Source organism: Brassica napus, chromosome A9, assembly GCF_020379485.1.
Source record: "Brassica napus cultivar Da-Ae chromosome A9, Da-Ae, whole genome shotgun sequence".
Lineage (NCBI taxonomy): Eukaryota > Viridiplantae > Streptophyta > Magnoliopsida > Brassicales > Brassicaceae > Brassica > Brassica napus.
In genome coordinates, this window is record NC_063442.1 from 40,317,119 (window position 1) to 40,340,430 (window position 23,312).

A 23,312-nucleotide genomic window follows, 5' to 3' on the forward strand; every position below is an offset into this window, starting at 1 on the left:
TTGATAGTATATGTATATATATATATATATACATATTTATACCAAATATGATATAGAAGTTGATGTATAAATCTATCTGTAATTATATTTATTTTATTTTTCACTATTGTGATATATAGTTTTAATATCAAGCACCCGCCAACGTGCAGAAAATTCAAATCTTCTAATTTTCAGTAAAGTATGAAAAAAATTCAGGTAATCAACAATGTTTTAGTTCCAGTGATGATGATAACAAAGATAGTCTTATTGTCTGTAATGTGATTTGGTTAACTTTTCTCAAATTTTTATAAGTTCATTACGAAGTGAAGAAGAAGACATAAAGAGATAACAAAACAACCAATAGGCGCCAATCCATTGGAAAGAGTGCTTTCTAGGAGATCCCAAGTTATAAGAAATTAATCACCAAACCGGAGCTCTTGAGGCTCAAAACCATCACGTAAAGTTTCAAACACTAACATTACTTTTAGGAGAGGGAGAAGAACAACAAAAGGTAACCAGGTCGTACCACCTCTGCTGCCATCTCACCAAGCGGGGTTGGAACCCTACAAATGCCTCTAATAAGAGGAACTACTAGGCCATTGTGCCACAGATGATAAAAAAAATTAAGTCAAAGATAACTGATGAGTATTACGATTCTGAATAAAACATCTATCATCTTTTTTTTTTTTGAAAAACAGATGAATTTTATCGGCCAATTATGTATTGACCGTATCCCCTATTCAATAATTCAACTTTCCAAATTTGACTTACAAATAAGAAATTTGTGAATTTATGACACGAGTGAATTGGATATGAACACGAAGAAATAATATTTTACCATTGAATTCTGATCAACTAAGATTATTTATTTTTAAGATTTTTTATCATTTAAATTAGTATTTAAATATCTAGATGAAAGAAATTTTAAATTATTATTAAGCTACAGAAATGGTATATCAGTATCTTAAAAATGTTGCTTCAAGAAGTTGTAGTAGGAAATAGTTTTCATAATTTATGTCCCATAATACAATATAAAAAACTTGCCCTAACAATAAATAAAATTAAATAGCCAACTAATCTTGGCAACTACAGAAAATGTAGTTGGACACATTCTCATGATGTTAGAAACTAACCACTACAAACCAAAAATAGAAACAAACTCATAGTTGGACTGCTTTTAAATATGTACATACGAATTAAAATATTTACATTGTAAAACATACATTCTAACTCATTTTAAACTATATTATTAATCAATGATGATGAAGCTTACACTATAGATCAGCCAAACATCTCTATTCAGGGAGTTGCAAAACATAAGTAATTGAAAATATAAATTTGTTGTGGTGATAAGAAATTATCTCCAAAATATTTAAGATAATAACAAATATAAATTTAAAGACTTATAATACATACTGATTAATAAATTTTATTTAAAAAGAAATTATTATTTAGCTAAGAAGATTATCATCAAGAAAACATAACTAAGAACAACTTTAGTGCGACATATTCGAAGCTTTCTATTTATTCTAAACTCAATTTTAGTATTTTGGCAAACAAATAAAAAAAATATTACAAAAATGAGAGAAAAAAAGTTATATGCAACAAAAATCAGAGCATGTCTCTCCTATAATACTATATTCTACACACTAGATAGTTTATGAACACAAAAACATTGTACAATATTTGATATTAACACAACAAAATCATTAGTATAATTTAAATAGTAATTATCCGCGCGTAGCGCGGAAAACGACCTAGTATCCATAATATTAATACTCATATTTTTGGAGGGTATCCAATTGGTTTTTATGCCCACTCTGATGTTTGACCCGAAAGAGCAAAAGTTTGCTGGATCGAATTTATTATAAGAACTCTAATCATCAATAAATTAACTGATCTTCAATAAATACATGATCATGTTGATGTTGGTTCAGAACTGGTCCCCATCCTGCCTAACCCAATAAAGAATTTTACAATAAGCAAGAGGGGAAAAGAGCCCTAAGAATTCAATTAGCAAAAACAAAATGATTGAATAAATGAAATTACCAATTTACACAAAAAAGCAAGAGATAAAAATAAATCAATAAAGAAGTGTAAGATCAAATAACAAAAGCATAGTTGAAACTCATCAACTTGCTAATTACCAAACTTGTTCAGATGATAGGCTGTGTTTAAGACCATCAAATTTTATATTTAGACAGTTTGTTAAACAAAAGAATCATTTTGGAAAGAAAAAAAAAATCATTTTGGTCGGGGAAGAGCTGTTTACTTTTCTGATAAACAGCTGTTCTTTAAAAAACATGATAAAAAGGACTTTGCACAATGGAAGTAATCTTTTTTTTTTCTTTTTACAATGGAAGTAAATACACGGAAGAGTACTGAGTAGCCTGACTAGAAATTAAACTACTCGGCTTACAGTACACAACACATTGGGACTGATCATGGAAGTGTTTGTTGATTTCCCCACTAGACAAGTTGCAGCCTTTTCTATTATGTTGTATTTCAAGCTGCAATCCACTTTATTTGCCTGGAAAGAAACATGACTATGCATAGCGAGCCTCCAAGTCAACTCACCAACCTTGTCCAATATACTCAATATCTATAGGGTAGTATTTCTAAAAAGCCAAAAACAGAGTCAAACTTGATCATGTACAATTTTTTTGTATAGATTATCCAGATACTTTTAGAAACTCACAAAATTGTATTTGGAAAATAAGAAACATATAGATGAAAACCGTATTTCAATTGGTTTTTATTTAAAAAAAAAAGAAAAAAACTATGCTCCGCGGATTTTACAATATCAAGGTTGATCCAAATATATAATTCAATATGATCAATGGTCTTTAGTAATAGATCAAGTTCATCATCTCTACTTTGTCTTCAAGTAATTGACGAACTCATCCAAAGCATTGTATGAAGAACCTCCACTTCTCAGAGAGGCTTTGAGCTTTTCTTTTAAAACAAGTGCTCTCTCCCTCATCCCTGTACCTTCTTCATCCACAATCAACCTCTTCACAGCTCTCTCCACCTTTCCTCTTTCTACTTCACCTTCCAGCTGAATCCCTGCTTCCCAAACACTTACTATGTATGCTGCGTTTACATTCTGCTCGCTTTGAAAAGGCCTACAAATCAATGGAACTCCTTCCACAATGCTCTCGAGTGTTGAGTTCCATCCACAGTGGCTCCAAAACCCTCCCACTGCAGGATGTCTCAAAACTTCTATCTGTGGTGCACGTTCAACAATGTATCCTCTTTCTGAGATAATCTTACTGACTTCGTTTGGCAATGCCTCTATCCCTTCTGATCCAAGGATAGAGCCTGGTCGAATGACCCATAGAAAAGGTTGGTTGCTATTACAAAGTCCCCAAGCCATCTCCAAAATTTCCTTAGTTTCCATTTGAGCTACGGTTCCCACGCTTATGTATATGACTGACCTCGATTTCTGCTTGTTTAGCCATTCGATGCAGCCCTTGTCCTCTTCCGGTAAACTAGAAGGTGGTGAAGGTGTAACGTGAAGAGGTCCTAATGCGTACACTTCAATTCCAAGTTCTTGTTTCAGCCATGACACGGATAAGCTCTCTAGACAACTTGTTGTATTGAAGATAACAGCCGAAGCTGTTCTTTTGTTGACTACTTCCACACGGATCTTCAAAACTGGCTCTACTGGCCCAAACCCTGAAGGTAGTAGGTCTTTGTATCTTAACGGATACATATTCTCCACCACCTTTTCTTGTTTTTCATGATCTACAAATTTAAAAAGAAAAATCATGTTTTAGTGAAACATATGGTTTCAAAATAAGTTATTAACTACAAAGTTAAGAAGAAAAACCATGGTTTCAAAATGAGTTTTTAAATTCTTAAAAAAAAAAACAGAATGAGTTATTAAGCTGGTTTTGGGTTACCTTTCATGTCGATCAAAAACTTGTCTGAATCGAGTTTGCTAAAAACACAGCGTGAGACATGATTTGTAGCACTTTGAGTGCTGAATATAACACTGGGAAGCTTGCACTCTTGAGCTACATATCCACAGAAGTACATGAACTCGTCGTAGATGATACAGTCAATATCATTGCCATGTTGCAGAAACAACTGACCTATACAGTCCTTAAAGCTTGCCTCACTCGTTTTGTTGAGCATCATCATAAACTCAATTTGTCCTAGTCCCTCGACTTCATACTTTGGCAAGCTTTTTGGTAATGTGACAAATTGAAAACCAGGGAACTGTTGTGAATAAGAAGAGCTTACTAGATCGAATTGTACTTGAACAACTGTAATTGAAAATCCCTTTAAGTTAAGAGCTCTTCCGAGTTGCATCATTGGAGTTACATGCCCTTGTGCTGGAACTGGGACTAACACTATCCTTCTCATCGTTTCCTTTTTCTCCATTGCTTCTATCTTTGTTACTCATCCCCCTTCAAGAGAACAACTCTAAATAAGTTATCCAAATAATTAATTAAATCCCGCTTGTAATGAAATATTCCACAATCTTCAAAAATATGTCATTCTAGATGTTCCTCATGTGGCCAACTACCTTTTCTTAATGCAGTAATCTTTCCACTTGCTAATGAAAAGTTTAATAGAAGGAAGGAAGAAATTAACATTACTTCCAAGAAAAAGCTTTACCGTTTATATTTGTTTAAACCTATTGGCAAATTTGTTTTTGTGGTTTTAGCACATGGTAGGTCTTGTTTTGAGATTTAGCTAATTATTAAAATATTAAGAACTTAAGCCTCCAATCTTCAAAAATTAAAATAATTTATTTATTAAAAAGTATGTCATTGAGTAAAATATGGACTCTGTAAAGAAAGAACTAGAGAGATCCAAATGGTAACAATCTTCTTCTTTTTTTGTCGAACAATCTTTTCACGTTAGAAGAGGTTGTTCAATGGCGCTATTACAAAATCATGGTCCTAATCTTTTTACTGGTGGTCTTCGAATATCATGACCATATATCCCTATGCCTGTCAATATATCTTGTTTGCTTGTTTAAATCCTTCTTGTTCGTTATAATTAGGAGGAAATTGGCAAGGACACTTGGCGTGCATGGAGTTAGTGATTAAGCTAGAAGAAAGGCGAGACGTGAGTATAATTAACTGAATTTTATGAGCGGCTGAGAATGTGTCTTTAGAATCCAATGGTTCAGACTTCATCTAAAGACATTTTGGTAGCTCCTTAAATATCGAGAGAGAAGACAAAGTCACCCGTCAGAGTTGCATTGCACATACATACGTAGAGAGATTAAAAACAAACGAACGTCCTGGAATATTAGAAAGAAGAACAAGTAAAAGATCGAAACCATGTCGTGGCAAACTTACGTTGATGAGCACTTAATGTGCGATGTCGGTGACGGCCAAGGTCACCACCTCACCGCTGCCGCCATCATCGGACATGACGGTAGCGTTTGGGCTCAGAGCGCTAATTTTCCTCAGGTAATATGTCTTCTTCTTGATCGTTCATGACCGCCTGCTTGAAGATTCCAACTTTCATTTTGTTAGTCCTTGGCATAGCCTTTTCAAACTATAATTTATAGGCTGTGTCATTTTTTAAGATCAATATATATTGTTAAAAGTTTTAGCCTCAATTTATTTGCATATTTAGAACGTTCTTAATATTTATATTTTAGATCGAAGTTCTGTCAGATTTTGTTCATAATTATATTTTCCTTTTGAAACAGAATAGAACACATAAGTGTTTTCAAGTTATCTCCAATATGTTTATAAATGAACAGATTACCTTTGTGATTCCAACATGACTTGCTATGTAAACCAAATTCCTGATTTCGGGCAAGAATTAATTCAATTGTATCATATTTGATGATTCATTCTCTTCAAACAGTTCAAGCCTCAAGAGATGACAGATATCATGAAAGATTTCGATGAGCCGGGTCACCTAGCTCCCACTGGCTTGTTTCTTGCAGGACTAAAGTATATGGTCATCCAAGGCGAGCCTGGTGCAGTCATTCGTGGCAAGAAGGTAAGATATAAGTAGAAGATTTAATAGTCCAATGCTTGTTTTTGCATACACAATATTAGGAATTTTTTCTATTTTTAAGGTAATTTTATTTTCTCATATAAATGCAAATGAAAATCTAGAAATTGTGTTTGAAACAATCGAGTTTCTTTGCTTTTGCATATACATTTAGTACTTTTCACACATATATATAAGATAACAACATTAAATACTGAAGTAAAATTCATCAATTGTTGATGTAATTGGCGAACGCAAATGGACTCACAACCTTCTGTTTGCGTTTGACGTTTTTACCTTACAAAAATATTTTGTGAAGTCTATTTCAAAAAGCAAAGTTTATATGTATAAAAAAGTTCCATCCACATGCAACGTAAACGCATTAATGCATTTGAAACAATTCATACCTAAGATTAGGAGAATCAACTCTTGCAAATATCTGATGTTGAGAAATTGAAATTGGTTTTCAAACTAAAAACCATTGTTAGCGATTGGGACTTACAAAGATTTTTCTTTTTTTTGCAAAGATTCTTATTATAAACTTGTGCAGGGAGCTGGAGGAATAACGATCAAGAAAACAGGACAATCAATGGTGTTTGGTTTGTACGAAGAACCAGTGACTCCAGGACAATGTAACATGGTCGTTGAGAGGCTGGGTGATTACTTGATCGAACAGGATCTCTGAACCTTCTAGAATGCTCCATTGATGTTATTCAAATCCTTTAAATTATTGTTTCACTTTTTTTTTTGGTTGGGTGCATGGTTTTTTTTCTTCCTAATTTAATTTTTGGTTTCTACTTTAGCAAAATTTAAAACAAGCCTAAGGTTTCAGATAATAACACAAAAGAAGAAACCTTCATCTTTTTCTTGGTTTTTTCATTAATTTGTTTATTTGTTTATTTGATTTATTTACATTAAGCACATTCTAATTTTATTACTACTATTATCTTTTTGAATCTTATTAAACATATAGCCACCTATATGTAGTAATTTATATGTCAAGAGAATTTTGAATATAATTACAGGTTTTGTAATACAAAGTATATTAAATGATAACAAATGTATAAACATATTTTAAGATTTTTCCTATAAATGCCACTATTTTCTAAATTTCATACACTGGTAATTTTTATGTTACTTTATTTTATTTGTAATTATTAATTTAGAGTATTTTAAAAAAATCAATTATCACTTGTATGAACTATATATATATTTTAAATTTTGATTTTCTTATTTTCTATTTAATAGTTTTAAAATTGGGATCAATAGTTGTATTTTAATCTGCCAAATTTGACTACTAACACGATGATTGATTATTGAAAGTGATGGGCCAGATGTAAATGCAATGTTGGATGCAAGCGCAATAATGTATGTTTTTTTTTTTGTGATAAGCTAATAATGTATGATTGAGATCTGCTTGTGATAAGCTAATAATGTATGATTGAGATCTGCAAAGAGAATGAATATCCACTCTGTATTTGGAGAGAAGTAGAGAATGAATGATGGGTACATTCTGGCATCCCTCAAATTCTCTTTTGAATTAATATATATATTGTTTTTTTTCTTAAATCCAGATCTATTAAAAACACAGACTTAACATACGAGTGAAAGATGCAATCCACGGATATATCTTTTTATGGATATTCAAATGGGCCGTAAGCAACAAGTCTGTATTTGTATGGCCACATGTGAAACTAAAAATTCTACACTAGAGGAAATCGATCTCTGGCCTAAACTAACAGAACAATTCCTATCCGCGTGGCCACACTTAGAAACCAATAGACTACCACAAAGTCATTAATATATAGATTGTTTTGCAAATTTTCTATATAACTTAATCTAACATTTATCAGCTTGATAATCAATATTAATATAGCAAGTATATAAAGTATTTTATACATAATTTCAAATAAGATATTATTGATATAACTAAACATACTGGTGTTTCTAGGTATATATAAATTATGTTAAATAAATTTTCTCCATTTTGCATTTTGTATGATTTTGATTTGCTTTCATTTTTTTTGTTTCTTCAACTCTAACTCTCTTGATGTTCGATTGTTCTGTTTATGGTGTTTGGCTTGGTGGTGGCGTCGCTGCGACTAGTTTATGGTGATTTATTGTAGTTGTAGTTTCCTTTCCGATTTCCCATTTAAACATTCTACTTTCCTACACTCTTTCTATAGTAGTAAATAAAATTTTTTTTTAAAAAAACTTAACTAACAATTTAAAAGAAAAAATAATAATTGTGGGATATTCCTAGATTTGATGTATGATTAATTTGCTTCGACAGCCCAAAAACTATAATAAATTACGAAAATTATTAATTTAAAGCACAAACATTTCATTGTCTACGCCCACAAAGTCTAATCGAGAGAGAGAGAAGTAGAGAAGTCTTTCACAAAGTCGTCGGAGGAGAAAGAAGAAGAAGAAGATGTCGTGGCAATCGTACGTTGACGACCACCTTATGTGCGATGTCGAAGGCAACCACCTCACCGCCGCCGCCATTCTTGGTCAAGACGGCAGTGTCTGGGCTCAGAGCGCCGCTTTCCCTCAGGTTTCTCCTCTTCTCTTCTCTGATCGGATCTGAGGAATCTCGGATCTGTGTGTTCTGAATCAGTCGAGTTGAACCTAGGGCTCTAGATCTTAAGTCTTGATTAGTGTTCAGTCTAATGCCTTTGTTGATATGTTTTATTACAGTTGAAGACTGAAGAGATCAATGGGATCACCAAGGACTTCGAGGAGCCTGGGTTTCTTGCCCCGACCGGTTTGTTTCTCGGTGGAGCTAAATACATGGTTATTCAAGGTGAATCAGGAGCTGTCATCCGAGGGAAGAAGGTAAACACATGTCTATGATTCCTACTGATTATGTAGATTTTATGAATAGAGAATGTGATGAGACTTCATTTTGCAGGGACCTGGAGGAGTTACTATCAAGAAGACGACTCAAGCCTTGGTCATTGGCATCTACGAGGAGCCTATGACTGGAGGTCAATGCAATTTGGTTGTGGAGAGGCTCGGGGATTACCTCATCGAGTCTGATCTCTAAAAATTTCTGTTTCGAAGTCTCTTCTTTTTAACTGAAAGAATGGTTTGAACCAAATATCTTTGTTGTTGGTCTTGTTCCCGGGGTGTGTCTTGTAATGGCATTTGATGATATTATTTTTTTTCTTTCATTATGTGTTGAGTTATTGGATTTTTTATTTCTTTCATAATTTTTATTCTTCTTGGATGGATCTGTGGCTTGAAATATTTCTTGGCCTGGCAAACAAATCAAGTTCATCCTAAAATATGATTTTAGATTAATGAGTGTCCCTAGAGAAGTCGCGCAAGATCTTTTGGATCGTGGCGATTTTTCTACATCAGAACCCAAGTTGTAGAAATTAATGGACACAAGAGCTTTCAAAGGTGATTAGGGGTTCTTCTTAGTTTCAGATGAATATATTGCATCACCAAGGTTTCGCCTCTAATCCAACATAAGAAAACAAAAGATCTAATACAACAATATGCCAGCCTTACACTAACACAAGAAAGTAAGTTATAATCCGAACAAGAAAAATGTAACACAAATGAAATCAACAAGAAACATTGGCTTCGTGACTAAAGACACATTATCAAAGACATCAAAAGGTAAATATTGCTTCTGTCTACTTCTCAGATGAGTTCGGTCCTCTCTTCTTGCCAAAGCCAACAACTGAAGAACAACACAAACGAAAACAAATGAGAATCCACTTGTATGAAAAAAAAAAACTTCTGTAATCTCAAGATTAACCAAGAAAGGAAAAAAGAGCATGAACTACAATCAGTAGTGAATGTTCATTTAGCAAAATTAGCAGAGCCACAAACTGATAAAAATACACTACCAATACGGACTGATGTCAAAGCAATTCCCAAAGATTGATAAAAAAAATAAAGAATCCAAACAACTGAATCAGTAATGAGTCCAGTACAAGTCCAACAATCTCAAGATGAATACAAACAAAAGCAAATGAGAATACAAACCAACTTATACAATCTCATGATGAGCACAAACAAAAACATTACAAAAATGTTGATTGATTGGAACATCATTTGCCAGAGATTGATATAATGCGATTAGATTGAGCCATATACTGAAACTGAAATGACTAATCACTAAAGCTACTATTTTAAAAATGAGCTAAGTTAAGACAAAAACAATCAACACAACTCTCAAATTAAACGTCAGAAATATTAAATTAATCGATCAGAAAGTAAAATTAATTACCGGCGGTGACGAAACGGCGGTTGTGTTGCAATCTCTTGTGAGCACGGCCACGAGGCTTCTTCTTCTTGTCCTGCTTAGCCACTTTCGGTGTCTGACCTCTCACCTTCCCGGCACGTGCCAATGAACCGTGCACCTTCCCTGCCATTCATTACGACACAAAATCAGCAACCATTCTTTTACGAGAAAAAAAAAAGAAACAGCATGTCGAAGAGAATCACCCATGGTTGATCACAGATGAATCTTCTGGCTTCACTGGCTCTGCTCTTGGGAGGAGACGACGACTCTAGGTTAAAACTTTTTAGAGCTACTGTATATGTTAAGAGTTGTTCACGACCCAATATGGGCCCTATTGGGTTTTTAAATGGCCTTCAAAACCAGTTTAGTTTTGGTTCAAGTTTTTTTCAATCGAGCTGGATTTACCGGTTCGACCGGTATACCGTCAGCAGAACCGATGAATTGATTCCTTTTCTAACTTTTTTATATTTTCCAAATTTTAATAGGAAACCAAAAGTCGGTCTCTACTTAATCAAAAGCAACTTTTGCGCACTTTTGATCAATGATCACCTTGTCTCGAGGGATTCTAGGTTTCCTTGAGTGTCACGTAATTTTGGGTTCTATATTTTTATCAGAGATTCAACTAAATCAGAGGTTCTTTTGGATACAAAGGAGGAAAATTCCACATGATGGTTGCGATAGACTCTTCCAACATAGGGTTTAAGCTTCTAAAGAAGCAAGGATGGAAGGAAGGCACTGGTCTTGGAATCTCTCAACAGGGTATATTAGAGCCTCTGCAAACATTGCTCAAAAATAACAAACGAGGACTTGGAGCTGAAATTACAACTAAGAGAAAAGCGGCAAAGCCTCACTCTATTGCTACGGATTCTAAACAAGTCGCTAAGAAAGCAAAGAAACTGTCTAAGAAGATGCGGAAGATGATCGAGCACGAGAAACACTTGCAGGAAAAGGAATTTGAACGAGCTTTCTTTAGAGAGTTCTGGCCTGATAATGTATAAAGATAGATTACACTTGTTTCTTTCTTTTTTGTTCCTTTTTGAACTTAATATTGGATAACGTTATATTGACACTCTGAAATTAGAATGACTTTATGCAGGCCCTAGATATAGTAAACCAAACATGTTTTCATCTAATTGTTTCTCTAATAAGGAGAAGAAAGTGAAGTGATTTATAAGGATAACACACTCAAAAACCATAACAGAGATTGTAAACTTACTAATAAAGATGACTAATTGTCTATAGAACTTAAAACATAAGAAATAAATTACCAAAATGGGCAAGTGATCAAACCAAACAAAAGTCTTCCTCTCTTTCTGTCTTTCATCTAAAGATTTAGCAAACAAAAAAAAAAGCTGAAACAATATTTTTGAAGGATAACGGTTTGCGTGAGAACTTCACTAGCTTTTTTCTTTTCACTCGTCTTCATCGATGACCTTGGTGCCCAAACCAGACAATCCTTCAGCGGGAATCTCAGCGACAGTGACGAGAGAGTAGAACTCCTCCTTGGCATCTTCATCATCGTTCCTCTTACGGGCAACGCGGACTCTGACTCTCCTAGGAGGACCACGGATACCTCTGCTCCAAATCTGCTTGTTGAGTTTAACATCGACTCTAACATCCTTAGTTCCCATTGCTTTCAATGCAAACTTCCTGATCTCTTTGATTGCATTGGGTGCCTTCTTCTTGAATGTGCTGTTTATACAAAGATCATATCACATTGATGACTTTGCATTTCTATAACGGTAAGATTAATAATGAGAAACAAGGAGATGTTCATGATCATCACGCATAAGTAATTAACATGATTTAATGTCAATATAATACTAATTCAGTTCGAGTAACACTCACTACTAATTCGAATCAATGGGAGATGAAAATGAAGTGAGAAGAAAAGATGAAAAAGAGTATACCAGCTATGAAGGCGCCTGTGGAGGTTGATGGTGTACTCCCTGGTAACGATCTCCTCCTTTCTTCCCTTCCCTTTCTCCATTTTCCTCGATCTCTCTTCTCTTCAGAAAGGAATTAGAGACGGCACAGAGAGATAACAAGAAAGGAGGGAGGTAGCAAAACCCTAATTTATTATAACTTGGGCTGAATATAAGCTTGATGGGCTTTAGCATACGCTCGAGCCCGTGTAAGAGTATGGTAAGATAGTCCACTATTTATCCTTTTTCTTTGTTGTGTGTTCAAAACAAGTTTGTTCTGGTCGGTTTGAGAGGAGATGTGAGCGAAGGCTCCCGTTTCAGGTTTTGAAGGCTGGTTGAGACCTCTTCTAGTCAACACTATAACTCCAATAACATCGCTACTATTTTCATTACTGAGCTTTTGAATCTTTTGCTCCTTTTCAGTATTCAATGGCGCATTTGGTAAACAGCTATTTCTATAGTAAAGCTTACTTTTGAACCGACTAAATTAACATGTTTATTACAACATCAGAATATAACGATGTTCTTTTGCCTAATTCGTTTGACAAGAAACTGGAGGTTTAATCGAGTTCTTCATTTGATAAAAAAGATTCAACAAAAACTAGCATAAGTATAAAAAAACTCTTAAATGAAAAGGAGCATGGTGTTACGATTCAACTTCAACACAAAGCAACTTAATAAACATCTTCAGCAAAATCTTTTACTTCAAACATAAGATTCTGAACAAAAAAGCTTAAGCTTGACGGTTTCTTTGCTTGGCACCGGACTTGGCAACCCTAAGGCTTTTGCTGATGACACTGAGTCTAGCAAGAGCGAACTTCTTCAAGTCTGGCCTGTAGTAGTTGTCTACCACCTGATTCAATTTTCCACACAATACAAGCAGGCATTGTTAAACATCTATAAGAGGCAAGACACAAGGGTTGATCACTAAACACAATCTTATTGCAGATCAATGCAAAAAAATCCAAGCGTGACAAATTCGATCTAAAGTACAAGAGATAGAACAAACCTGGTTAGCAACAGCCTTGGACATCCTTGGGAATTCCTTCTTGAGGACAGACTTGTTGACAGAGATCTTAGGCTTGTTCTGCTTCTTGGTCTTGCTGGTAGCGAGGACAACACCTTGCTCCTTGTCAGCTGCCTGGATGGTCACTGTCTTCTTGTTAGCAAGACCTGAAAGCCATAACATTGTATCCTTGTCAGAAGCTATCATACTTATCAGTAGCAAAGAAAAGATCATTGCAATTTATTTTACCAGAGTGCTTGTAGGAGTTGAGGTTGCAGAGATTGTTGGTCTCCTTGCTGAACTGAACCTTAGCGTTGCCTCTTCCGAACTGTTTGACCAAGAAACAGTTGTTGGTCTTAACGATCTCCCATATCAATTGTCCTGGAACTGTCGCCATTTCTAAAAACCTATAACCGATCAAAATAGAAAAAAGATGGTAAATCAACAATACATACACAAACAATTGAGAGATAGAGAGAGAGGATCTAAAAGCTCACCGTGAAATTTCGCAAAGAGAGAGTTAGACTAGCGTATAGTGGGGGTGGCGCCGGAGCTTTGTTAAATGACGATCGAGAGCTGTTTATATCAAAACCCTAGCTAGCTACTGTGAAGGAAATTCATTTACGTGGAAAGTCTAAACTACCCCTACTAATGCTGTACGAACCGTGATTCTCCTCGGTTTTCGGTTTCATTTTCAGATTGTAATTACGAACCGACCGACAAGATTTGGAAATTCAATCGCTTTTTTTTTGGTTCGGTTCGGTAAACACCAACCGATCGGTTTAACACGATTGATTCGGGAGATGACCAACTAATAAACCGAGTTTCATGAAATTAGCCGAATACAACCCGGCTGATTCAGATTTTTAAACAAACTACAGTAATAGTCGTTATGTTCGATAATAATATCCGAAGCTGAACCGAATGACCCAAGTTCCGAACCGATACGAATGTTCGGTTCAATTTCGGTGACATTTTCCAAAATCCCATAAGCTCTCTTACCGATCAATATGAACGGCTCCATCAAACCAAAGCTTTAATCAAACGCTACCGTTTCTTATTGGCTATAAGGGAGACATATTAGTGGGCCTTAAAAAAGCCTTTTTCGGACCACGAGGTAAGAGGATGATCTTACAAAAAGTATTGGAGCCTATTTGTCATGTTATGAACTTATGACTAGACAAAATTTTGTTTTCTTTTCAATAGTTAGGTCCGTCTACCAAACTACTTTTGTTGTTTTATAAAATAGTTAAGTTTGTTTATGGTGGATGATTATCATTTTGCTTAGTATTATATCAGAATTTTGTTTAATTTATAGTTGTATAATAAAATGGAGTGGGAGAAAAAAAACAAAAGTTTGTTGTTACATTAAATGGTAAAAGTTATTGGAGTTGATGGGTGGTTTAATTTGGTGGTCGAAGTAGCCAACTCTAGAGTAGAAGACAAAAGAATAAAAAGTAAAGTTGTTAAATGAAATGATAATGAAAATTGGCTAAAAGGCATAATAAAATTGGACTCGTGATTATTACAAAAATAAAATTAAAAACGTGATTATTACAAAAACTTATGTAAACCGATCAGAACTCAAATGTAATAAAAGAAATGAAAGGAAACCAAATCAAAGAGAGATACGAATCGAAAACGGCGCCGTTGGGAAGTTCGGCGTAAATAAAAATAAAAAGAGTCTCATCGGCGTCGGTGGGAAAATGATTAACCGCTGGCCATTAACGCAACACGGCTTTCTTATAACACACAGACATCGAGACAGAGATTGAAAGTGGTCCACTTCTCTCTCTCCATCAAAGAAGAAGACAAACCAGAGCAAAAAGAGCCGTTGAAGCCTTGAAATCTAACCCAAAAAGAGAGCAGCATCCCTTCTCTTTCAATCTCAACACAACAGAGAGAGAGAGAAGAGAAAAAGAGGCAGCTTTTGAAGTCATGGCGGGTTTAAACGACGCCGTCTCAGTCGACATTGAAGAGATCTACAATGGTGGAAAGGTTTGTTTTTTACACACACATTCAGCTCCGAAATTTACTTTCTTTATTTGTTTTTCTCTCTCTCTCTTTAGTCTTCTTTCCTCTTTCGTTTTCCTCTGTATCTTTTTATGGCAAATTAGATTCGTCTCATTTCATTTTTTTTCTCTCTTATGGGTTCATAGTTGGGCAATTGTCAATAATAGCACCTTTTGAAGTTTATGTCTCAAAAATAGCACTAGAAGGAGAAAGTCACAAAAATGACATTCATTAAAGGGTAAAATATCCCTAATACCCTTGGTTTAAAATTAAATAAATAAACAAAAAATAAAAATAAAAATAAAAATAAAATAAAATAAATAAAAAAATTAAAAAAAAGAAATTTTTTTTATAGTTCCAGATTATATGTTTTCAGATTCGAAATTTTTATAATTTTTTTTTGAAATTTTTTTTTTTGAAATTTTTTATTTTATTTTTTTTTCAAATTTTCTTTTTATAATTTAAAAATACTTTTTGAAACTGTTTTTAAAATTTTTATTTTTTATTTTAGTATTTATTTTTTATAAAATTTTAAACCCTAATTCCAAAACCCCACCCCTTAACTCTAAACCCTAAGGTTTGGATTAATTAACCCAAGGGGTATAAGTGTATATTACCTCTTTAATGAAACCTATTTTTGTGACTTTTAGCCTTGAGTGCTACTTTGGGAACAAAAACTTGATTTGGTGCTATTCTAGTCTTTTTCTCTTCATAGTTTTCCTAATTAGCTTCCAATCTCTGTGGTAATTACTGTATAATTTGAAAGAAAGATATTCACTTTCCGATTTAAACCAGTGTATATTATTAGCTGTTTTTGTCAAATTAGATTTAGTTTGTATGCTTAATTTTTATGACAAGTTGGATCTTAAAAAAAAGTTGTTTTACTTTTGTCTGATGATAATCCTTTCAACTTGGGTGTTTGGTTTGATTCGAATCTCCTTTTCTTCTGCATAAAAGGTCAAGAGACTCTCTTGAAAAAATGGTATCTTTTTTTTTTTATGCTCTATGATTGATATATGATGTCTGACTTTTTTTAGTGACAACTTATCTCTTCTGCTGATTTTCTGAGTCTTTGCACATGGGGGAATCTAATTGAGAACCTTATTTATTTTTTTTGTGTGGTCTGGAACAAAGTTGGAATGTTCCTTTCTTAGCTGTAGTAGTTAGTACCTGCTTAAAACATGAATAAAATTGAAAAGATTTATTGTGGTTTCTGAGCTGATTTTGGATGAGACTAATGGTGTGTGTCTGTATATGATAATCAAGCTTGTGGCATTGTAGTTTGGATAGACTGATTCAGTTCTTTCTTTGTTTTGATTCTTTTTTTGGCAGGAGCATCATGTCAAAACATGCCATGGTTTGGTTTCAGTTGTAGTGTATGGAGACCAAGAGAAGCCAGCATTGATCACTTACCCTGATGTAGCATTAAATTGTAAGAGTAGTGGTGAAATATATGCATCTGTTACATTCACTTTCACATAACCTGATGTTAGATTGTTATCTTTGGCTAGACTTGTCTTGCTTCCAAGGACTGTTTCTTTGCCCTGAAGCAGTGTCTTTGCTCCTCCATAACTTCTGCATCTACCATATTAGTCCCCCTGGACATGAGGTTTGCAAATTTGATTCTCTTGAAACTACATCTACTTTTGCTGCTTCTTGCTCACGTTTTGTCATTTCTACAAAGAGTTTTTGTAGTTCGGAGCTGCTCCAGTTTGTTCCACTGATCCATCGCCTTCTGTTGAAGACCTTGCAGACCAGATTCTTGAAGTCTTGAACTTCTTTAGGTAAAGCTTGAATCAACGAATTTTCACATTGGGAGTTACTTTATAATCCTTAAAACGTGTATATGTCTCCTTGCAGACTGGAGTCAGTAATGTGCATGGGGATCACTGCTGGTGCCTACATCCTTTCCTTATTTGCTGTATGTTACCCATTGAAGCTCCTTGAGGATTTTATGTGTAGCTACAGTTCTTAGAACATCACACAATACTTACATTACTTATCAGTGATTGTTTAATGGTTGCAGATAAAACATAAAGATAGAGTTTTGGGTCTGATTCTGATATCGCCTCTATGCAAAGCACCCTCGTGGTCTGAATGGTTCTATTACAAGGTTAGTTTTATAAAACTCTACAAAAGGGGAAGTGGCACAGTTCATTTGCATTCAGGTGAATGAATAAACCGATGTTTTAAAACTTACTCTGCAGGTAGTGTCAAACTTGTTGTACTATTATGGCATGTCTGGATTGTTAAAAGATCGTTTCCTTCAGAGGTACTTCAGTAAGGTAAATATTCCCCACCCTGCATATGTAATGTAAACTCTCAATAGACATCAATTTTTTGAAACTGTTTTATATAATCACGACAGGAAGCTCGTGGTAGCTCTGAAGTTCCGGAGAGGGATGTAGTACATGAATGCAGAAGGGTCAGTCAGTGCTTATTAAACTCAATATTAGTGTTTTAGATGAATACGGTTTTTCTTCACCTTAAAATTGTTGTAACACTCATGATGTCTTTGTTCAGCTGCTTGGTGAAAGACACGGTGTTAGCCTTAGGAGGTTTCTGGAAGCAATCAACAGGAGACATGACATAACTGATGGGTTGAGGAGTTTGAAATGCCGTACACTCATATTTGTTGGAGACCAATCTCCTTTCCACTCTGAGACTCTTCACATGGTGGCTGCATTGGACAGGAAGTACAGCGCCTTGGTTGAGGTAAACCTAAAAGCTCTTTTCAGGCTTTTTTTTTTAGGTTCTTGGGACATTTTTTTATTTTGAGATATAATTGTAGGTGCAAGCTTGTGGATCAATGGTGACAGAAGAGCAACCACATGCGATGTTGATACCAATGGAGTTCTTTTTCATGGGCTTTGGGTTGTATCGGCCTGGTCGGGTTAGTGATAGCCCTACGAGTCCACTCAGCCCGTCGTGTATTTCGCCTGAGCTTCTGTCTCCCGAGAGTCTTGGTTTGAAGCTTAAGCCAATAAAGACTCGTGTTCCCACCAAATGCTAAAGAAATATTGTTTCATTTTTTTTTCAAATTCTTTAATTGAATTGTATTTGTTGTTGTACTCTATTATGTAGTAGATTAACTCAAAACTCTTTTTATGTAAGAGATACTAGTTTTATGGGTTTATGATATCATTACAATACGTTGAAGGTTATTTCTAGATGAAAGAAATGAAATTAAGCGAAAAATAGAATTTCCTACCTTTTTTTACCCAAAAAAAAAAATCACAAAAACATTAAAAGAAAAAAATGAAGCAAAGTTACAAGTCTTCGTGTAAGAGATTTTATACAGTTTCCTCTTTGTTTTCTTCTTCTCCTGATCTCGCGAAACATCTATACATCCAGAACACAATATCGAGGGGTTACTCCACATTCATTGCCTTTTTGCCTTAGCCTTGAGATCAAATGTGGCCTTTGATGTTGTACTGATGAAATATCATCTAAGAATCGTGAAGAGAACCTTGGATCATTAGTGATATACGCTTTGCACTCTCCAAATGATACAAATCTCCTCCTTTCAAACCAATCTGATACACAGATGAAGGAAAAAAAAAGGTCCAAAACGTTCAGTTTGAGCCAAAAGCTGTAGAGAGAGAGACATAGAGATGTTTTAGATTATACCTCAGTTGAGCTATCCGGAGAGAACCACCGTAAGAGCACCCCTAAATGTACTACGGCTGGTATCAACTTGAACAGAAATGGTGTCGTTACCTGCAAACATATTAATTACTTTAATAGTGTGTTACTGAACAATACGTTTTTAAAATGAATATGATGTACTGGACCATACCAAGCTTAAAGCAGTTGTCCCCAGAAGCAAGAGGTACAGTTTGCTCTGCAAATAAACACAAAACCCCCTTCATTGTTACACTCCACCAAAACCACGCATTTATCGTACCACACAGTCTGGAAGATATAAAGCTTAGTTTGATCTATAAATCAAAGAGCTTACCTCAATTAGGTGAAGATTAGATGCTCGACTTAGCAGAACAAAAGCAAATTCCCCAATCTGCGCAAGTGACATTCCAACCTATAGACACAAGAAAACTCTGAGGCCTCTTTCTCCTCACGAGAAGGTTTGAATTTTATATGAAAGTAGGTCCACTTCTTACAAGTACTGCAGTTCTGTTATTGTATCCAAAGACTTTAACAACGATCGCAACTACCACGGTCTTTATCACTATCACCAGCAACACTGCTGCTACCAGGATGTCAACATGGTTCCACAAGAAGTGCATATGTATCAACATTCCAATACTAGCAAGGAATAGTGCCGCAAAAAAATTCCGTATGGGTTCCACCTGCAAAGGGCAATAACAACGGCTGATGTATAAGGTAAAAGTATATTTTTTTGTACTGTTAGACAAAGAAGGGTAATGTATTTCATCAAGAACTCAACGACACCTTTAGAAATAAAGATTGTCCAAAGAAATTGGAACGATACTCTAAGGTACGAAAGAATCAAACTTGACTTCTTACTTGTTCAAGAGTGTGCTGAGCAAGATCAGTTGTTGAGATCATCACTCCCGCCGCGAAGGAACCCAACTCAAGACTTAAACCGAGCTTGTCACTACACTGAAGAAGCCAAAACGATACTGTGGTTTATGAATTCAAAATTTGAGAGGCACACATTTGCAAACAGACGATAGGTAAGAAGAACAAGTGGTGAGAGACTAACCCAAGCGACAAGCAAGCAAAATGCTACAGCGGCCAACTGGTAGAGCTCGTTAGTCTGCCAAAGATTTGTAGAACGCTTTAGTTGATAAACAACGTAAAAACCAACATGGAAGCAGGTAAAAAATGTGTGTATACCTGAGAAGAAAGGCTTGTCATAAGTTTTAGAAACCAAGGTACCCAGGTACGTGACAGCACAAACAAAGCAGCCAAAAACGCAATCAAAATAGCCAACCTGGAAATAATCACCAGACGATCAAAAGTAATTAAGTGTCAAAACCACAACATAACAAGTGGCAAAAAGGAAAGAAGTCTATTGTCTGATATTTTCACAGAACTTCCTGGAGAAAAAGTACATACGATTTAGCCATGGACAACATTCCTTGAAGGACACCAGAAGTGCCACCAAGAACCGGAAGGAGAGCAAAAAGCAAACCCACAGCACAATCCTAGTTATTTATGAAACCATAAATCAAATATCTAATGAAAGTCACTGTTGCATTGTAGAGTAAGCGAAAAAAAGAGGCTTTAAAATCATATCAGATATTCTATTGTTTGAAGAGCGACCAAGTAGATACCTGAAGGATAAGAGTTCCAACGGTTATCTGACCATGAAGAGCACTTATGCTATTTTTTTCCATTAAAAATTTCAAAACCTGGTAAAAGAATCATGGCGCGAGTTAATGTCAATGATGTCACATGAGGATCAAGCCTAAAGAGCAAGCTAAGATAACATAAACGGTACAGTAAAGAGAAGATAAAATACAGTGAGGGTGACCACAAGGAATAAATCCAAACAGTGTAACAAGATCAAAATATTATACATGCAAAAATACAAACGTGACATTAGAACATACCACAGCTGTTGATGACATCGAAAGAAATGCACCAACGAATATTCCTTCTGTTAGTTTACCGCCACATAACTGCAGTGAAGAAACGGCTAAGTCAACCGAATGCATTCTAAGTTCACGAAGATTTATACACGAATTCTCTAATAACTCTTTCTTTAACTATTTGCTGCTGGCCTGCTACTATCTAGAACATACCGAGGCTGTTATCCCACTCAAGCACATGAACAAAAATATCTGAAGAAGACCTCCTGGAATAGCTACTGCACGAACTACACGAAGCTGCAACCACAGAGTACAATAACTGAGTCAAAAGTTTCAATCGATCGGAACAACGAAACCAGACAAACGTAAGAAGGTGAAAACGTGCAAACCTTTGCTGCAGAAAATTCTAATCCTAAAGCAAAAAGGAGAAAGATAACACCAAATTGAGCTACTGTTTCAACCTGTGCTATACAAAAAAGATATACATCAAGTCCTTGTCAACCATTTACATAACCAGGCAATCTGCTAGTTATGAACGTTGCCATAGATACGTAATATGCAGACAACAAAAGAGGAACTTTGAAGAACTAAAGCTGATGTAAGTTACCTGCACCATTTCGCTAACAAAGCTTAATCCACCCGGTCCAATGACAGATCCCGCCAATAGATACCCAGTAATGACCTGTCATGATACAAGTAGTGCAGAAATTAAATAATGGTTCGATCATTCAAGTGGCAACAAATACTCAAAATCCAACAGAATAAACCAGAAAGTAACAAAGCTCTGCAACGGAAGCGTGTGCTCACCGGTTGACCAGCACAAGCAAACGCAATTCCACCACAAGTAGCAGAAACAATGACGACAACCAGATCTGATATCAGCCTAAATGTACCGTTTAAGAGAGATGTCCCCAACAAAAAAACAGTTAGGTAGATTCTTACAAAATATAATAGAACCGAAACAAAAAGAATTTTCCTTACCTTAAATCAAGCTGCAGTACAGGGTACTTGGATTTTGGATTGGACATGATAAAAACGTTGTCCTGGATTGGAATTGCAGTAAATTAATGTCATCTTAAACGCTAGATGTATATTATTGAGTCATAATATACTGTACAAATGATTTAAGACTATGCAAGGTTACCTTCCTATCAATCAGTCTTGGAGTATCTTCAACGCCATTCTCGTTATCCAAATTAAAGAATGATCTATAGAATAGAAGGCACTGGTTATGTCACAGTTTCTTGAGCCTATGAAACAAAAGTAGAAGACAGCCACTACTTGCACAAATAAAATCCAAACAGTGTAAATTATGCATTATAATATGAAAGACTCACTTCTCCTCCTTGGTCTTAGTCTCATTTTTCTTGGGCTTAACTCGAGCAACAGTCTCCAGAACAGCCTAATGAGCATAACAAATGGCTCAATAAAAAGAAAGAAAGAGAACAAGGCACATTGAGTTTTAAAAAGCAATAAGGCCACAACTGAACTGGCGTAAACAAAGATCAAAACTTGCATGCAATGAACCAACCTGCTGATCAGCCACACTATTATTGAAGCTTCCTGGATCAGGAACTGCAAATAGCAAAACAAATTCACAAACAGCACGTAATCAGTCAGTGATGAATCTATAAACCGAGATAAAATCCTCTAATAATCAATCAGTGATACATCTAGTGAGACCCAAAACAAGCTGATCTCTGAAGGCATAAACCCCTAGCTCCTTAGCGAACGAAATGCGAAATTGAAGATCTAGCTGACGAACCATCATTCTGGTCGTTCTCAGGAAACTCCTTCTCAAGCGCACGATCGATCATATCGGCGAAACTGTCCTCCTTGGGTTTCGCGTTCGTCGCATTGGCCTCAGCTGAGGTTCCGTTGATCTCCTCCCGAGTGATGACTGAGTCGGTTCCGATATCGGAGTCGGCGGAAAGAGCAAGAGAGAAGCTACAGATCAGAAGAAACGCGAGAAACCTCATCGGTTCTAATTTGTCAGTTTTACACCGCCGCATCTCAGGTGATGGTGTGCCGCGGCGGAGCGATAGAGAAGAGTGAGTGAGTGAGATTTGATTTTGCCTCTCGTGTGTGATTGATTCCTTCTTCTTCGACTCTCTCTCCTTCGAGTGGTTGGAGAATGAGAAAGCAGAAAGATTGAGGCAAAATTAATTTTCTTTTTTTTAAGGGTTTTTAGTAATTAAACCCCTCAACTAAAGATGAATCGTAAAAAAAACCCTCAACTAAAAATCCAGTGAAATAAACCCTCAACTTTAGTTCCGTTAACATATGTTACCCTCCGTCTAAAAAACCGTGACGGAGGGTAACAAATGTTAACGGTTTATAAGTTGAGGGTTTATTTCACTGGATTTTTAGTTGAGGGTTTTTTTTACGATTCATCTTTAGTTGAGGGGTTTTATCACTAAAGTCATTAAATATTATTAAATTATTTATTATCATTTATACATTGTTTTAAGATTTATAAGCCTTTAAAACTAATTTATAAATTTTAATACATTAATATATTTGTATATTAATTTATACATCTTAAATTAATAATTTTTAAAACTACTTACAACTTATTATAACTTTGAAATATTAAATTATTTGATATTTGGCAATAGTGATATAAAAAAATTTGTGTG

General features: G+C 35.3%; 9 protein-coding genes across 12 annotated transcripts; 4 read left to right on the forward strand and 5 right to left on the reverse strand.

The window, feature by feature from the left end:
* Positions 1–1,758: 1,758 nt before the first annotated feature.
* Positions 1,759–4,995, reverse strand: LOC106436057 (UDP-glycosyltransferase 76E6-like). 2 transcript variants are annotated; one of them, XM_048741589.1, is made up of 2 exons: positions 3,936–4,995; positions 1,759–3,726 (listed from the first exon to the last, which is right to left on the reverse strand). In XM_048741589.1, the coding sequence occupies exons 1-2, from the start codon at positions 4,366–4,368 to the stop codon at positions 2,852–2,854; spliced, it is 1,308 nt and encodes a 435-aa protein (XP_048597546.1). In that variant the 5' UTR covers positions 4,369–4,995; the 3' UTR covers positions 1,759–2,851. The 2 variants fall into 2 exon arrangements, with proteins under 2 accessions (XP_048597546.1, XP_048597545.1); XM_048741588.1 differs by having other exon boundaries at positions 3,885–4,995.
* Positions 4,996–5,174: 179 nt separating this feature from the next.
* LOC106436066 (profilin-5) lies at positions 5,175–6,867 on the forward strand. The gene is made up of 3 exons (XM_013877024.3): positions 5,175–5,411; positions 5,818–5,955; positions 6,500–6,867. Exons 1-3 carry the CDS (start codon positions 5,280–5,282, stop codon positions 6,632–6,634), a joined length of 405 nt encoding a protein of 134 aa, XP_013732478.1. The 5' UTR covers positions 5,175–5,279; the 3' UTR covers positions 6,635–6,867.
* Positions 6,868–8,071: 1,204 nt separating this feature from the next.
* Positions 8,072–9,147, forward strand: LOC106436072 (profilin-1-like). Its single transcript, XM_013877032.3, has 3 exons — positions 8,072–8,506; positions 8,650–8,787; positions 8,864–9,147. Exons 1-3 carry the CDS (start codon positions 8,384–8,386, stop codon positions 8,996–8,998), a joined length of 396 nt encoding a protein of 131 aa, XP_013732486.2. The 5' UTR covers positions 8,072–8,383; the 3' UTR covers positions 8,999–9,147.
* A 227-nt stretch (positions 9,148–9,374) lies between these two features.
* Positions 9,375–10,557, reverse strand: LOC106436075 (40S ribosomal protein S30). Its single transcript, XM_013877034.3, has 3 exons — positions 10,414–10,557; positions 10,196–10,333; positions 9,375–9,643 (listed from the first exon to the last, which is right to left on the reverse strand). The coding sequence occupies exons 1-3, from the start codon at positions 10,415–10,417 to the stop codon at positions 9,597–9,599; spliced, it is 189 nt and encodes a 62-aa protein (XP_013732488.1). The 5' UTR covers positions 10,418–10,557; the 3' UTR covers positions 9,375–9,596.
* Positions 10,558–10,878: 321 nt separating this feature from the next.
* Positions 10,879–11,208, forward strand: LOC106436071 (G patch domain and ankyrin repeat-containing protein 1 homolog). Its single transcript, XM_013877031.3, has one exon. The coding sequence runs from the start codon at positions 10,879–10,881 to the stop codon at positions 11,206–11,208; it is 330 nt and encodes a 109-aa protein (XP_013732485.3).
* A 192-nt stretch (positions 11,209–11,400) lies between these two features.
* LOC106436046 (60S ribosomal protein L31-1-like) lies at positions 11,401–12,278 on the reverse strand. Its single transcript, XM_013877006.3, has 2 exons — positions 12,121–12,278; positions 11,401–11,902 (listed from the first exon to the last, which is right to left on the reverse strand). Exons 1-2 carry the CDS (start codon positions 12,198–12,200, stop codon positions 11,623–11,625), a joined length of 360 nt encoding a protein of 119 aa, XP_013732460.1. The 5' UTR covers positions 12,201–12,278; the 3' UTR covers positions 11,401–11,622.
* A 414-nt stretch (positions 12,279–12,692) lies between these two features.
* LOC106436048 (60S ribosomal protein L28-1) lies at positions 12,693–13,791 on the reverse strand. The gene is made up of 4 exons (XM_013877007.3): positions 13,639–13,791; positions 13,391–13,548; positions 13,145–13,308; positions 12,693–12,988 (listed from the first exon to the last, which is right to left on the reverse strand). The coding sequence occupies exons 2-4, from the start codon at positions 13,536–13,538 to the stop codon at positions 12,869–12,871; spliced, it is 432 nt and encodes a 143-aa protein (XP_013732461.1). The 5' UTR covers positions 13,539–13,548; positions 13,639–13,791; the 3' UTR covers positions 12,693–12,868.
* Positions 13,792–14,732: 941 nt separating this feature from the next.
* Positions 14,733–18,318, forward strand: LOC106436054 (protein NDL3). Of its 3 annotated transcripts, none has more exons than XM_048741591.1 (10): positions 14,733–15,139; positions 16,487–16,586; positions 16,666–16,763; positions 16,850–16,938; positions 17,015–17,075; positions 17,181–17,267; positions 17,362–17,439; positions 17,523–17,579; positions 17,678–17,869; positions 17,946–18,318. In XM_048741591.1, exons 1-10 carry the CDS (start codon positions 15,080–15,082, stop codon positions 18,165–18,167), a joined length of 1,044 nt encoding a protein of 347 aa, XP_048597548.1. In that variant the 5' UTR covers positions 14,733–15,079; the 3' UTR covers positions 18,168–18,318. The 3 variants fall into 3 exon arrangements, with proteins under 3 accessions (XP_048597548.1, XP_048597550.1, XP_048597549.1); XM_048741593.1 differs by lacking the exon at positions 14,733–15,139 and adding an exon at positions 15,916–16,136; XM_048741592.1 differs by lacking the exon at positions 14,733–15,139 and adding an exon at positions 16,191–16,394.
* Positions 18,319–18,550: 232 nt separating this feature from the next.
* On the reverse strand, positions 18,551–22,837 carry LOC106436077 (K(+) efflux antiporter 4-like). The gene is made up of 20 exons (XM_048741590.1): positions 22,439–22,837; positions 22,205–22,248; positions 22,011–22,075; positions 21,818–21,881; positions 21,655–21,716; positions 21,481–21,556; positions 21,281–21,355; positions 21,063–21,134; positions 20,887–20,970; positions 20,695–20,763; positions 20,416–20,493; positions 20,198–20,286; positions 19,976–20,072; positions 19,842–19,895; positions 19,643–19,738; positions 19,276–19,464; positions 19,116–19,193; positions 18,954–18,998; positions 18,785–18,874; positions 18,551–18,690 (listed from the first exon to the last, which is right to left on the reverse strand). Exons 1-20 carry the CDS (start codon positions 22,683–22,685, stop codon positions 18,604–18,606), a joined length of 1,761 nt encoding a protein of 586 aa, XP_048597547.1. The 5' UTR covers positions 22,686–22,837; the 3' UTR covers positions 18,551–18,603.
* Positions 22,838–23,312: the final 475 nt, after the last annotated feature.